At 46.9% G+C, this 13927-nt stretch overlaps 2 protein-coding genes across 5 annotated transcripts in view; one reads left to right on the top strand and one right to left on the bottom strand.

Moving 5' to 3' along the window:
• Positions 1-13927, top strand: part of LOC118415247 (THO complex subunit 7 homolog) — a 53236-nt gene that overhangs the window by 828 nt on the left and 38481 nt on the right. For 2 of the 3 annotated variants that reach the window (XM_035819686.1, XM_035819684.1), the window contains exons 2-3: positions 7077-7197; positions 7662-7789. In XM_035819686.1, coding sequence (XP_035675579.1) covers positions 7077-7197; positions 7662-7789 — 249 coding nt within the window. The remainder of the gene's footprint in view (positions 1-7076; positions 7198-7661; positions 7790-13927) is intronic. The other variant, XM_035819685.1, reaches the window with a different exon arrangement.
• LOC118415248 (ficolin-2-like) lies at positions 1298-5176 on the bottom strand. 2 transcript variants are annotated; one of them, XM_035819688.1, is made up of 4 exons: positions 5035-5176; positions 3850-4071; positions 2954-3170; positions 1298-1916 (listed from the first exon to the last, which is right to left on the bottom strand). In XM_035819688.1, exons 2-4 carry the CDS (start codon positions 3860-3862, stop codon positions 1559-1561), a joined length of 588 nt encoding a protein of 195 aa, XP_035675581.1. In that variant the 5' UTR covers positions 3863-4071; positions 5035-5176; the 3' UTR covers positions 1298-1558. The 2 variants fall into 2 exon arrangements, with proteins under 2 accessions (XP_035675581.1, XP_035675582.1); XM_035819689.1 differs by lacking the exon at positions 5035-5176 and adding an exon at positions 4686-4750.

Consider the following 13927-nt stretch of genomic DNA (forward strand, 5'->3'; position numbering starts at 1 on the left):
CTGTGGTGGATATTAGAGGAATATGTAGGTCTTGAGGCTTGTATGAGTTGGGTTACGATGTTTGTTTGGCTGGGTAGAATTTCGCGCATGAATCCGGTTCCCGCTACTTCAGTGTGTCGGCTGCAGTATGGTGACCTCCGCTGGGGGTCATTTCAAAGTGTTCTTTCTGGGAAAACGAGCAGACAAACTTTTCTCATTTTCACATATTTTGTAGATTCTACCCTGAACTCCAACATATTGAATTCTTGTTTTAATTACTTTTGCACCCTGTTAATTGGTATATTTTTTGAGTCGTCGAACCACCTCACTTTGGGGTCCTTAAAGGGGCATTCCACTCCAGAAGGGAGTCTTGTTTTCCAATAGATAATGTGTCAATGAATACATACATGTAATCAGCCGAATTTTGTGGAATTCACCTTGAAATGAATTACGTGATGTGTGTTTTATAAAACAATAATGACACTCACTAAACCCATACAGACCCTACCCATGCATTCCCTATACGCATAGACACTTTGTTTATCGTACATATTTTCGGGATAAATGAGGTACGCTAAGCACACCAAGAAGGCAAATTGCTCATAAGATAGCAAAGAATACAAGAACAAGACGAGATTTCTTAGCGAAGCTGAAATTAGTTTTGTAACCTTACCTAAAAGTTTTGCATTGTATTCAGCCATAGGATTCAATTAGAGGGTACTTTGGGAGTTTGTGGCAGTTGCTCCACATGCCTCAAAAAGCATGCTTTTGATCTGAGGCATGTGGAGCAACTGGGTACTTTATCGTATAATGTCAAGTAGTAATGCAGTTATCGCTTCCTAGAATTAATATCTATCGAAAAATAACACTCCCGTGTAGACTGGAATGCCCCTTTAACCTGGTATATAAATCCCCATAGGTGAAAAACTGTGTTCTGCTACCACACATGTACTTCGCACACCCCTCTGACCATCTGTTAAAAGGCTGCCCCCCTGTCCTAGAGTCCTAGACTTGGGCTAGAGTACATCTAGTACAACTACATCAGAATACCCCCAAATGGCCCTGCATGGAGCATCGTAAGGGGGGGGGGTGAGGTCCCGGCGGGCAGGCCGCCTGCCAGGCGCGGAAGCACTCAACGTTGGGAGCACTTACAACCGTGCCAGGCAGGGCATTCCACCCAGGGATCGTACGTGGAAAAAAAGGGGTCTTGTAGTTGTATATGTCGGTATATGGCAAAGATGGGCTGGTATTCCTGAGTAATTTATGCATGGGTAGTTATGTAGCCATAAGACCCACTCTCTTTCAACCAATGCTTCCATTTTGTTTTCATCATTTTTATTTCATTGTTTTCTTTTGTTGACATCGGCATCAAATCATAATAACGCTTAGACCTACATTGAAGTTGCAGCTTGGCACTAACGGTAGAGCTGTATACTTAATAGTAATAATACAGCAAATTGAAGATATCAAATTATCAGTAAGGATGGCTAAATGAGGCATCTCAGCTGTTTGTTATTTCTGGATTCACTTGCTGTTTTCACATGGTGGAATTTCAACTATTTTGGTTCGCTGATCCCATTTAGTTTTTGTTGTTGCTGATTTGGAAGTTGTTTGGTCGGACCTTCATGGAGGCGTGTTTGAGGGAGTAGTGGAAGTTTTTCCACTCGCTCCAGACGACGCCCTGTGCGTACGGACACGAGAAGCCGCAGTCCCGCAGGTAGCGCCCGTTCAGGTACGACTGGCCGCAGTTATGGAACCACCAGCCGCCCTGCCCGCCGTACCCGGCAGCGCACGATATCCCGGAGTAACCGTCGTTGTCCCGGTCCAGCGTCGAGAACGGCGCTCCGTTGTTGGGGTCGCTCCCGGTCATGGCGTCGCCTGCGGTGCCGGAGTAGCCGTAGATCTCCAGTCTGTACTTGTGCCTCTCGTCAGACAGCCTAGAACAGGCAGAATGTAGTGCCGTTAAACAACTCAGGCAAAGTTACTTACATGTACTAGTAATGTACACTAATCTCCAACAAGAGCGGCTGTGGTCCCAAAGAGCACAGTAACTAGATCTGCAGCCTGTAGTTGTTCATTTCGTCTGACAGCCTAGAATGGGGAGACAGTTACAATATGATACCAATACTACTAGAGATTTAGAGCTATACTCTGCGTACGCAGTGTTCTCACCTGAAGGTGTTATACGCAGTGTTCTCACCTGAAGGTGTTATACTCTGCATACGCAGTGTTCTCACCTGAAGGTGTTATACTCTGGGTACGCAGTGTTGCGTACACCGTGTTCTCACCTGAAGGTGTTGTACTCTGCGTACGCAGTGTTGCGTATGCTGTGTTCTCACCTGAAGGTGTTATACTCTGGGTACGCCGTGTTCTCACCTGAAGGTGTTATACTCTGCGTACGCAGTGTTCTCACCTGAAGGTGTTATACTCTGCGTACGCAGTGTTCTCACCTGAAGGTGTTATACTCTGCGTACGCAGTGTTCTCACCTGAAGGTGTTATACTCTGGGTACGCAGTGTTCTCACCTGAAGGTGTTATACTCTGCGTACGCAGTGTTCTCACCTGAAGGTGTTATACTCTGCGTACGCAGTGTTGCGTATGCCGTGTTCTCACCTGAAGGTGTTATACTCTGCGTACGCAGTGTTGCGTATGCCGTGTTCTCACCTGAAGGTGTTATACTCTGGGTACGCCGTGTTCTCACCTGAAGGTGTTATACTCTGCGTACGCAGTGTTGCGTATGCCGAGTTCTCACCTGAAGGTGTTATACGCAGTGTTCTCACCTGAAGGTGTTGTACGCAGTGTTCTCACCTGAAGGTGTTATACTCCACATACGCAGTGTTCTCACCTGAAGGTGTTATACTCCGTGTACGCAGTGTTCTCACCTGAAGGTGTTATACGCAGTGTTCTCACCTGAAGGTGTTATACTCCGTGTACGCAGTGTTCTCACCTGAAGGTGTTATACGCAGTGTTCTCACCTGAAGGTGTTATACTCCGCGTATGCAGTGTTCCCCTCCCAGTCGGTGAGATCGACCCGTAGCCGGGCGTCGCCGCGGGCCGTCAGCTGGTGGATTTTGTCGTTCCCCAACCAGAACTCCCCCTCTACGGTCCCGAATCCCCACTTGTACTGGTCCCACGTCCGGTTAAACAGCACCGAACCGTCCACACGCCTCTGGATAACTGACCAGCCACCGCCTGCACCAGGAACAATCATTAACCAGTGAACTAACCAGGTTAACTAACCAGCTAACTAACCCCCACTTGTACTGGTCCCATGTCCGGTTAAACAGCACCGAACCGTCCACACGCCTCTGGATAACGGACCAGCCACCGCCTGCGCCAGATACATCATTAACTAGTTAACTAACCAGTTTAACTAACCAGCTAACTAACCCCCACTTGTACTGGTCCCATGTCCGGTTAAACAGCACCGAACCGTCCACACGCCTCTGGATAACTAACCAGCCACCGCCTGCACCAGGAACAATCATTAACTAGTTAACTAACCAGGTTAACTAACCAGCTAACTAACCAGGTTAACTAACCAGGTTAACTAACCAGCTAACTAACCCACACTTGTACTGGTCCCACATCCGATTAAACAGTACACAACCGTCCACGTGCCTCTGGATAACCGACCAGCCACCGCCTGCGCCAGATACATCATTAACTAGTTCACTAACCAGGTTACTAACTAACCAGATTAACTAACTAATCAGGTCAACTTTAGCAGGGGAGATCCAGAGCACCCAGAGAAAGGGTTCACTCACACTGGGGAGATCCACAAAGTCAACAGTAAAGCTGGCAGGCTGACAGGTGAACATGACGCTTGTGTGGTAACCATGGTAATACAGCTGTTACTATGGTAACGCACCTGCAGTCTCCATGTCGCACCAGATGCGGAACTGCACGCCTGTCTGCGGGCTGATGGTGAACACTCCGCTTGTCCGGTAACCACGGAGATACAGCTGGGAACAGTCCTCCGCAGGTGCTTCTGTCACAGATGGAACATGTCAGAATCAAGTAACCATGGTGACACAGACATTACTATGGTAACCACGGCGATACAGCTGGGAACAGTCCTCCGCAGGTGCTTCTGTCATGGTCAGATGGAACATGTCAGAATCAAGTAACCATGGTGACACAGACATTACTATGGTAACCACGGAGATACAGCTGGGAACAGTCCTCGGCAGGTGCTTCTGTCACAGATGGAACATGTCAGAATCAAGTAACCATGGTGACACAGATGGTAACCACGGAGATACAGCTGGGAACAGTCCTCGGCAGGTGTTTCTGTCACGGTCAGATGGAACATGTCAGAACTAAATACTCTGTAGTTCTTAACTTAACATATCACACACACACCCCCACACACACACACACCTTCAGTGGGATGTACATTGTAGTGGCTACAGGTAGGAGCAGGACGTTCTGTGGGTATAATATATACGGTATTATATATGGGAGAACCACGTACGTATGTGAGACTGTCTTACCTGGTGTCTTGTCCCTGTGGGGAGTGTTGGGAAGACGTGTGGGTGTGTCTTGACTGGTAAGACTGTCTTACCTGGTGTCTTGTCCCTGTGGGGAGTGTTGGGAAGACGTGCGGGCGTGTCTTGGCTGGTAAGACTCTTACCTGGTGTCTTGTCCCAGTGGGGAGTGTTGGGAAGACGTGTGGGTGTGTCTTGACTGGTAAGACTGTCTTACCTGGTGTCTTGTCCCTGTGGGGAGTGTTGGGAAGACGTGTGGGCGTGTCTTGGCTGGTAAGACTCTTACCTGGTGTCTTGTCCCAGTGGGGAGTGTTGGGAAGACGTGTGGGCGTGTCTTGGCTGGTAAGACTCTTACCTGGTGTCTTGTCCCAGTGGGGAGTGTTGGGAAGACGTGTGGGTGTGTCTTGGCTGGTAAGACTGTCTTACCTGGTGTCTTGTCCCTGTGGGGAGTGTTGGGAAGACGTGTGGGTGTGTCTTGGCTGGTAAGACTGTCTTACCTGGTGTCTTGTCCCTGTGGGGAGTGTTGGGAAGACGTGTGGGTGTGTCTTGGCTGGTAAGACTCTTACCTGGTGTCTTGTCCCTGTGGGGGGTGTTGGGAAGACGTGTGGGTGTGTCTTGCACACCTGGCGCCTCCTTAGTCTGGTCCTGATGCTGCTGGGAGGAGGAGAGCTGGGCATGCAGACTGAGGAGGAGCTGAGCAGGAGGACAGGACAGGTTATTCTCACTGTTACACTTTGTGTGCAGAAATGTATGTCAGTGTGTCTATACTGTAGGTCTGTGCCACTACCCCACTCCCCAGGCATCTCACCATGGTTAGGTATTATAGTAAGTAAGAAGTACATGTGTGTGTTTATGGTGTGTGTATGTGGTGTGTGTATGTGGTGTGTGTATGTGGTGTGTGTATGTGTGTATGTGGTGCGTGTATGTGGTTAGTGTATGTGGTGTGTGTATGTGTTAGCGGGACGGTGAGGTGTAACACAGAAAAGTGCAGAAACCTCCTCCATCCTCAGGAGAGAGTCCTGGATCCCGTCCAGCTTCCCGTCAGTTTTCTCTGACAGCTTCGTCACCTCTCCCATCAGCTGCTGCCTCACCCTCTCCTCACACAGGCAGGGGCTGAGCTGGACGTGCAATAACATGTAAAACATCTTGCATTCTTGGTTAAGCTTCATTCAAAAGCTATGTTTTGTTTTTTTGTACTTAATCTGACCGCAATGACCGTCCAATGACCCTATGAGTTTGTGATCTTGAGTTGTTTTTGTTATTAAGTATGAGTTGTTATTCTTTTGAGTTTTCCTAAGTTGCTTGTATGATTTACAAACCCGAATTGGATTATTGCTTTGTTATGTTCAATCCTATGTTTGTAGTTATCTTTTGTACTTTGAGTTATTATTATTGTTATAGGGCTCCCTTGGAAATCAGTTACTACGTTAACTGAAGGGACTACCCTAAAGATCAATAAATAAATAAAAACTTGGCATGAAGTGCAGACAATCGCTTGTACACTGCACTGCAGTCCTCAAATTAAATGGGTGAGTGACGCAGCTGCAATCAAATACACAGCTAATGGACAAAATGAAGCCTCTCAAAGCCTGTCACAGGGCCAATTCCCATTGTCGCGAAAATCGCGAAAACACTCTTCCATGAGTTAGAAAGACTGAACCGAGACCTTGAAAAACGGGTTTTTAATGAGATTATCGTATGCTAAAGAGCGCCTACACACTTCGTCAACAATAGCAAAACAAACAGTGTGTGGCTTTTACGGCCGTTGACGGCGGCCCCAAGCTGCCTGTAGCTTCAACTTGGCTTTTGTGCGTCAAGGTTGACGGATTGGTTTAAAAAATTTTCCGTCACACGCAGCAAATTTCCGTCAATTGACGGAAAAACGGACGCTGGCTAGAGCCCTGGCCTGTCAAATACACAGCCGATCTACATTTGTAGTTTACGAGGCAGGGCCTCTACGGTCCTCTACCCATGGAGAAGGCTTCATTCTACATGTAGCTCAGGAGGCTGGTGTAGCATAACATGCGACTGGACCAGATACACACCTGGGAACTGGCAGGAGTGCCGGTAGCAGGCGGCTCCAGGACCTGACCGGCTGTGCGCGCCAGCTGCGCCGCACACAGGGCGGCCACGAAGGCAGAAACCTGCAGGAGAAAGGCTGAACCCATCTTTAACCACAGTCAGGAGGGAAAATATCCGGACCGACTGGCAAAGCTCAAGCTGAAGAGAGCTCCTGCACAGTGCAGGCTGCCTGTGCCAGATAAACGCAGTTGTGCCAGATAACACAGTTTCTGCAGCAGTTGATAAACACACTTTGATGGCTGGATGCCAGCAGCAACTGTTTACAGTAGGAGTAACAGACCACTAGCTGTTCTGTTTTATATCAGGACTGTCAGGACACTGCATAGCCACAGTATAAGAAACTTAAACCCTTGCTTTTGCAGTGATTGTATAATTGTACAGTGTGAGAAGACTTTGATGCAACTGATTGATGCCATGTTTATTATGCAGATGACATCATCCGCAAGCGGCTGATGATGATGTTATCTGCATATGTTGTGGATGGACGTCCCTTTAAGTTAACTGATTTGCCATGTGTTTTCTGCAGATGACATCATCCGCAAGCGGCTGCTGATTGACGGGGACGGCATCGGGGACGACAAGCGCATCAGCACGCTGATGAAAACCTTCATGAAGTGGTGCAACGCGCCGGGGTCAGACGAGGAGAGGTAACCTTAACCTCTGACCCTTAACCTTAATCCCTGACCCTTAACCTTAATCCCTGACCCTTAACCTTATCCTTAATGGCAATTTTTACATGATGTAGTTTTATTTCAAGTGTACTCACGGTGAAGTAAGTTCATGTAATGAGAGAAACTCAGTAGACAGGCTTTTGACCTGTTCAGTGGGGCCACCTATCAGCGCATGCCGGTACTGCTGTGCTTTCAAATCACTTCACTTTTTTTTCCTTCTTACATATTAGTGCACCCAGCCCTGCAATGCTTCATTTCACATGAATTTTTACTTTTCTCCTCTCTGTGCAGCGGCGCCACCTATCAGCGCATACCGGTACTACTGTGCTTTTAAATCATTTCCCTGTTCCCTCCCTGTGCAGCGGCACCACCTACCAGCACATGTCGGTACTGCAGTAACTGTGCTTTTAAATCATTTCCCCCGTTCCCTCTCTGTGCAGCAGCGCCACCTATCAGCGCATGCTGGCACAGCTGGCCCAGTGTGAACACGCCATGGAGAAAACGCAGCTCATTCATGGCATGAACACCCACGAAATCAACAACTACGAACAACTCTACACTGATATAGGTAAGTTACGAGCAACTCTACACCGACATAGGTAAGTCTTAACTATATACAACTCTACACTGACATAGGTAAGTCTTAACTATGAACAACTCTACACCGACATAGGTAAGTCTTAAGGTCCGAGAAAACCCTTGCTGAGGACTTTTGGGGTCTTCAAAAAGTACATGTTGCATTAAAGTATGGACTATAAGTTTTTGTCATAAAGTGTCTTATTGCAAGCTGGTAATTTATGCAGATTTTTATGACGTCATGATGACGTCATCAATTATTATAGGGTCATGCCCATTTTCAGAAAAAATGAACCCACAGGCTGGGGATTGGAAAAAAGTCAATGGAATCTCTGGTATAATGTCCATAATAGTGATGGCAAGCCATACAAATTCGTTTTTTATCATATTTACAAGTACTGATTTTTAACAAATTTTTTTGTATGAATTTTTATTGCCCCCGATGCCCCCAGCCCTGGGGGACTCAAATAGCACCGTTTCGTTTCGGCCGAATTTGAAGCTTTAGTTTAGGGGGTTATCTCCACAAATTGACCGTTTTCCCCATATTCCATGAGTAATTTTACCATGGGTTCACTCTAAAAATCATATATCTATTGTAGTTGTAACGTATTTGCCCTTCAGGGGCCGTAAAAGAGCCAAAATCGCCGGGTTTTGGTCTGCATTCCCCGCTTACTTCCGGTAAAATGCGGGGTCATCGACCTTTCAACACGCAGTATTCAACAGAAATAGCGCGATTTGCAAATCCAAGCCGGGCATGAGTCCGCAAAACCTGCCAGCCTGAAACAAACAACAACACGCGATGACGTCACAGCCACGCCAGCCCAGCCAAGATGGCGGACTCGGTGACGGGCGAAACGAGCCGTGCGCTTCATGGCGATTTTTGGGCCGGAAAACGGCCGTAAACAGGGATATATCCTACTAAGTATTGTAGGAGAAGTCTTTAGGATTATTCTGATGCCTTTCTGGAGACACTCTACCCGCTTTTTCTGGAGTAACGGACTTGTTTCTGATGCCGGACCCTCGCGTCCCTATGTTCTGCCATGCCGCGCCTAGCCCAGGACTGGACGCTATTGTCAAATAGCGTCCAGGTTCCACTCGTTCAACGGATCCAACATGTGTTCACTGGGCCTTTATTCTTGCCCGTAGCGCCGGATTCTTGAACTCCCTAGATTCCCAACGCACTTACCTGCCTTGACGGGCGAAAAAACAACTGCAGAAGCCCCGAGATAATCCACACCAGGGCTTCAAAGACAAAGCTCCATTCATAAAAGCCACTGGCCAGCCATTTTTGTCATTATTAATGCGAGAATTTGACCCGATGTGACCCCCACGTCAACTTTGGAAAAATGATAGCAGCTCATTCGTCCCGTGGTTTCTTCAGTTTAGTGTCCTTGAAACTTTGAATTAAACTGAAGAAACCACAGGGGACGAACACTACCAGCTCAGAAATGAGACATTCGGCCAAAATAAGACAATTTTAATCTGACGGATTAAGGATTTGAGACATTTTCAAAATGTCTCAGTTTTGACTGGCCCCCTGGTCGGAAAAAATGCGACATTTGGAGCAGAAAGTTGCACATGTACGCTGCCGGGAAATTGTCTCACTTTGGATGCCCCCCTGGCCGGGAGAAACGCGACATTTCGAGCAGAAACTGAAACATGTGCGCTGCCGGGAGAATGTCTCATTTTCAATTGCCCCACCCGTGGCGTTAATTGACACCGCCCGCACTTCTTTCCAACTTGTTTCGGATCACGCCCACCACAGTGCTGTTTCGCCGTGATCTGCTAGCCAGGAGAGCATGTGGAAAAGCGCAAACGGCCTGCGAGCGCGCGGGAATCGCTGCGGGGCCGGGCCGCGGCCGTTCGAGCGCGGCTGGACGGGACGGGGAGAGGACGGACCGGCAAAGCCCGGCGCAGCGCGGCCGTGTTGTGAGAAAGCGGTCAAAGCAAGGAGGCTAACCTCCTTGGTCAAAGGTAACCGGATTGCGTTGGAACAGAGTCAGATTCAGCCAAATATGGTAACCCCTAACACGGCTATATACACGTGCCGTCTCCAATCGACTGTGACTTCCTACTGTGTTTTGTAATTAGCGCTACCACGAAAGTCTTACCAAGGAACTCCTTGGCCTTACCGGGAAAGTCTGTAGCTACGGTTCTTGCGAGTATAATAAATACAAATAATGTACCTAGTATTATTTACAGAGGTCGCTGTACTTGCTTGCGTTCATAAAGATTCTTGTTGTTTAAACAAGCTTAGCGATGATCTGCCTGTGCGTGGTAAACATGCGTGGATCATGGAGTTAATATGTAAGCTATTAACTCCTCCGAGTTTATAAACTATAAAAGTATAAACTCTTCCCTCCGAGCATGGCCGTGCAACACGATCGAGGCGGAGATCGACAAGCCTGTACGCTGTGCGGTACCATGCAAAGATCGATTAGTTCATCCATGTAAACTACAGACTCTTTGCAGTCTTTGCATAGTTCCCAACGTAGCCGTGAAACACGAAGCAGCGCTAACCGGCTCTGCAAGCCACCGCCAGCAGCGCGGCTCGCGCGCCGCCGACTCGAGCCATATGCTGATCACACTTGTAAACATCCCGCTGCATCTCGCGGCAAACCGAGTCAAAGGTCATTTGATACCAAGAAGGCACCATTCTAGCCGCCGGGGGGGGGGGGTGCTACCTCATAATTTGCAACTGTGATGGAAAATGCTGCCCAAAAAATTTCGCAAGAGAACATATATATTACACAAGGATTGCGCGAACGTTAGTTATACTGCAGCCCTTTCACTAATGTTGTGCCGATTCCACGGAAGCCCGTAACACTGTCTTTTCAAACCGCACTTCCCCGCATACATCATGGTATTGCCTGGCGTTTTCAACCACACCTCGTAGCCCCTTTCTACCTCCTGACCAAAAACACGGACCTAGTATAAGCCCTGAAAATCCCTGAATAGTAGCTATAGGACAAAGTGTGATTTCGAGTACCCTTCATTCAGCGTGAGAACTCCGTGCAACAAGTTCGCATCATTCAGACTACATTCAAGTTTCCCACGCAGCGTCCGCGGCGCGCCGCCTTGATCATGTGTCGGACTGGCGGCAAAAAGGACCATAAATCAAATTTGACAGGACCGCTTCGCAGACCTGTTTGTCGATCTCTCGTGTTGTGGATATAATAATAATAATATCGGGTGTATTTTGCAGCCAGTAGGTACCCAAAGTGGGGGGTAATGAGGCTGTCTAACGTGGTCGAGGCACCTACTCGAGCACACATGAACTAGTAAAGTTACTTCTTCTTGTTCTAGTTGAAGAACTAGAACTTCTTGTACATGCTAAAAATAAAATGAACGTTCATAAGAGAAGTGGTACGACTTAATCTTTGTCAAATTAGAATTAACAACAGTTCATCTACCTTCATGAGGGAAACGTAGTCGATTAATAACAATTAAAGGAACTGTTTTACGCAGGACTACGGACCACAGTTGTTGTTGTTTTTCCTTTAGAAGAAAAAAATAATACAAACATATTCGGGCCTGCGGGCGCTAGCTGCCCCCAAGCAGAGGTTAGGATCTTATAGTGACAGGTCGCTGCAGGGTGTAGAAGAAACTTATCGATTTTTTTTCTTTGCATAAATCTGAGATTGAATTCATTGCTGTCAGTGTCAAGCTAGACATGTGTTACTATTTGGTTCTGTGTTAGTCCTGAGTACAACAACCACGCCCTGATCAGTCAGGAAGACTACAAAATTACCGGTGAAGTTCCGAGCAACAGGGCCCTCAATGGAACCGTATGTAGACAAGTGAGGCACATCAACCTTGGTCTATCAGACTGACAAAAAGAAAGACAAAGGAGTGATAATAAACAGATTAAAAAAAAAAAAAAGACACCGAAAACAAGCCGTAGCCGAACCGCTGACTGGAGAGAAATACCTTGCTTACTGAGACGCCAGTTGTAGAGGTAGTGAGAAAATGGGGTACTAGTATATATTATCTTCAATAGTACTTTAATAGTACGTACCTCCCTAATGTGGAATGGACGTGAATAGCTGACCCTTCGAGCCCTGGTCTCTAATGGACAAATTTTATGTCATTACCGATTACGGCAGGGCCGTGTAGTCATTTTCCGACTTGGGGGGACCTGGGTAAAATCTCTTCGCCATGTGAAGCGAGTCCTGAAAAAATGGGACCCCATGGCCACCCTCGACGCACAGGACCCCGTCCGCTACAAATTAGCCTGGTATCCAGCAGCTCCCAGGTCTCTTCTGTCCTCTCTGCAAAATATATTTGCTGAGAGTGAGAGGACAGAAGAGACTCGGGCTGGATCCCAGGCCACTACAAAATCGCACCGTCCCTGATTGCATCGGTGCTAGATCTCGCACATTTTGGCGCGCGTTTTGTCTATAGGACGTTATTAAACAAGACCTATAATATGAACAAGAAAAAATATGAAGTAACGAAATACACAATAAGCTGCGTAATATATTATACATGTGGATAAGTTTACAAGCAGGGCACAGACATGTTATTCCAACGTTCTTGGGGTATACATCCTTGATGGTGTCATACAACTTTGATCCATTTGCCTTGGTTCAAATTATATCTGCCAACGAAATATTTCAAGATTGTGTACAAAAATTAGCCTGTCGGTATTTCTAATAGCAACAAGCAGAACTTGTATGTATTTCAGCAATGCCGATAGAACACTTATAATTTCAACCAGATGAATATCAACGCGGCATGTGTTCCCGCCATATATGTACACGAGCTAGCAACTAACTACAGGGGAATTACTACAAGATCCTATAATATATAGAACTCACTCTTGGCATATGTGATATGTCATTTCACTCGATGTAATCATACCCACACCCAGGGTAGAAATAAAGTAAGTTTCTTACTGTGAAGATGGAAATGTTTGGTAGTAAAAAAAAATAACATTATGCCCCCCTCCCCCTCCCTTGTAAAAGCAAAGAAATGAAAACCTCACTTGGTCTGACGGCAGATGACCTTGGGAATTTTCACATCGTCAGAATTGTTTCATCAGCTGTCCACCGGCCGCTGCAGTAATTCTTCTATACTCCATCATGGTGAAACAGAACGATTTCCCTCGCCATTCGGTCCAGCGACTTGCACAGAGCTTCATCTCAGAGTAACTGTTTCCCGCCACTTCGGTCACATATGGGCAGGCAAGACCCCCGGGGGGTGGAGAAAAAACAACACACCAGTGTGACAAGACAGGAAGACCGAATTCGAAGAGATCCCTGTCCAATCTGTACAGGACGGTCTCCAAGCAGATGTAACAACGGGACTTATTTTGAGCACGCAGGTAGTCTGTCTACGCTGGCCGTTATAGGGAGAATAATTTGCCGTGAGAGTTTTGCTACTAGAGGGTTTGTTCGGCCGAGGAAACATGAAAAACTGACTCCCCTTGCCTATTTCCCAACTTTTTCCCAAATTCTACGACCCCCCCGCACCCCCGGGTAGGAAGGCCTGGTTGAGGCTACCAAGAAGGGTTTCAGCGGTGCAGGGAGCGGTGTTGTGCAGTTTTTATTCTCCAAGCAGATATCAAAGTCGACACTCTCAACTGACCATTGTATAAGGCCATGTTGATTTGATTATATGGATAACATCCTCCGGGAACTCCAAAACTGATGCGAGCGAGCGAATAAAAAAAAAGTTTGGCCAAAAAAAAAAGTTGCCTTCAGTATGAAATCAAAGTGGCCAGGAAGGTTGAACATAGGACTGAACACACATAGCATGGTATACCAACAGTTAGGTGTAGGGACCAGTACATCATACGGGTGCAAAACATTTTTTTCTTCTTGGACCAATCCGATCAAAACAGACATGAAAAAAACAACAACAGAGGAACAGGTTTCACCAATTACAAAATGGACACACTATGTCGGCAGCCATTTGGGGTCTAACCGGGGGGCCAAGAAGACAACAAGAGCGAAGCCAAGTAGAGTTTATAGTCAATTGCACCAAGTTTCTACAGTCAAAGGTACAGAGACAATTAGCCTTTATTACATGGAGATGGACTTTTAAAATGCAGTGGGAGTCCAATTATCCACCAAACAGATTCCTTTGTAGCAAAATTGACCAATTACCATTGTTTTGAGTATTGCCA

This window comes from Branchiostoma floridae, chromosome 5, assembly GCF_000003815.2.
Source record: "Branchiostoma floridae strain S238N-H82 chromosome 5, Bfl_VNyyK, whole genome shotgun sequence".
Taxonomy (NCBI): domain Eukaryota; kingdom Metazoa; phylum Chordata; class Leptocardii; order Amphioxiformes; family Branchiostomatidae; genus Branchiostoma; species Branchiostoma floridae.

Excerpts from the sequence above, each read along its gene's own strand:
- LOC118415248 (XM_035819688.1), bottom strand. Across the intron at positions 1,917-2,953 it reads GCGGAGTATAACACCTTCAG|GCTGTCTGACGAGAGGCACA; the intron begins GTGAGAACACTG and ends TGCCTGTTCTAG.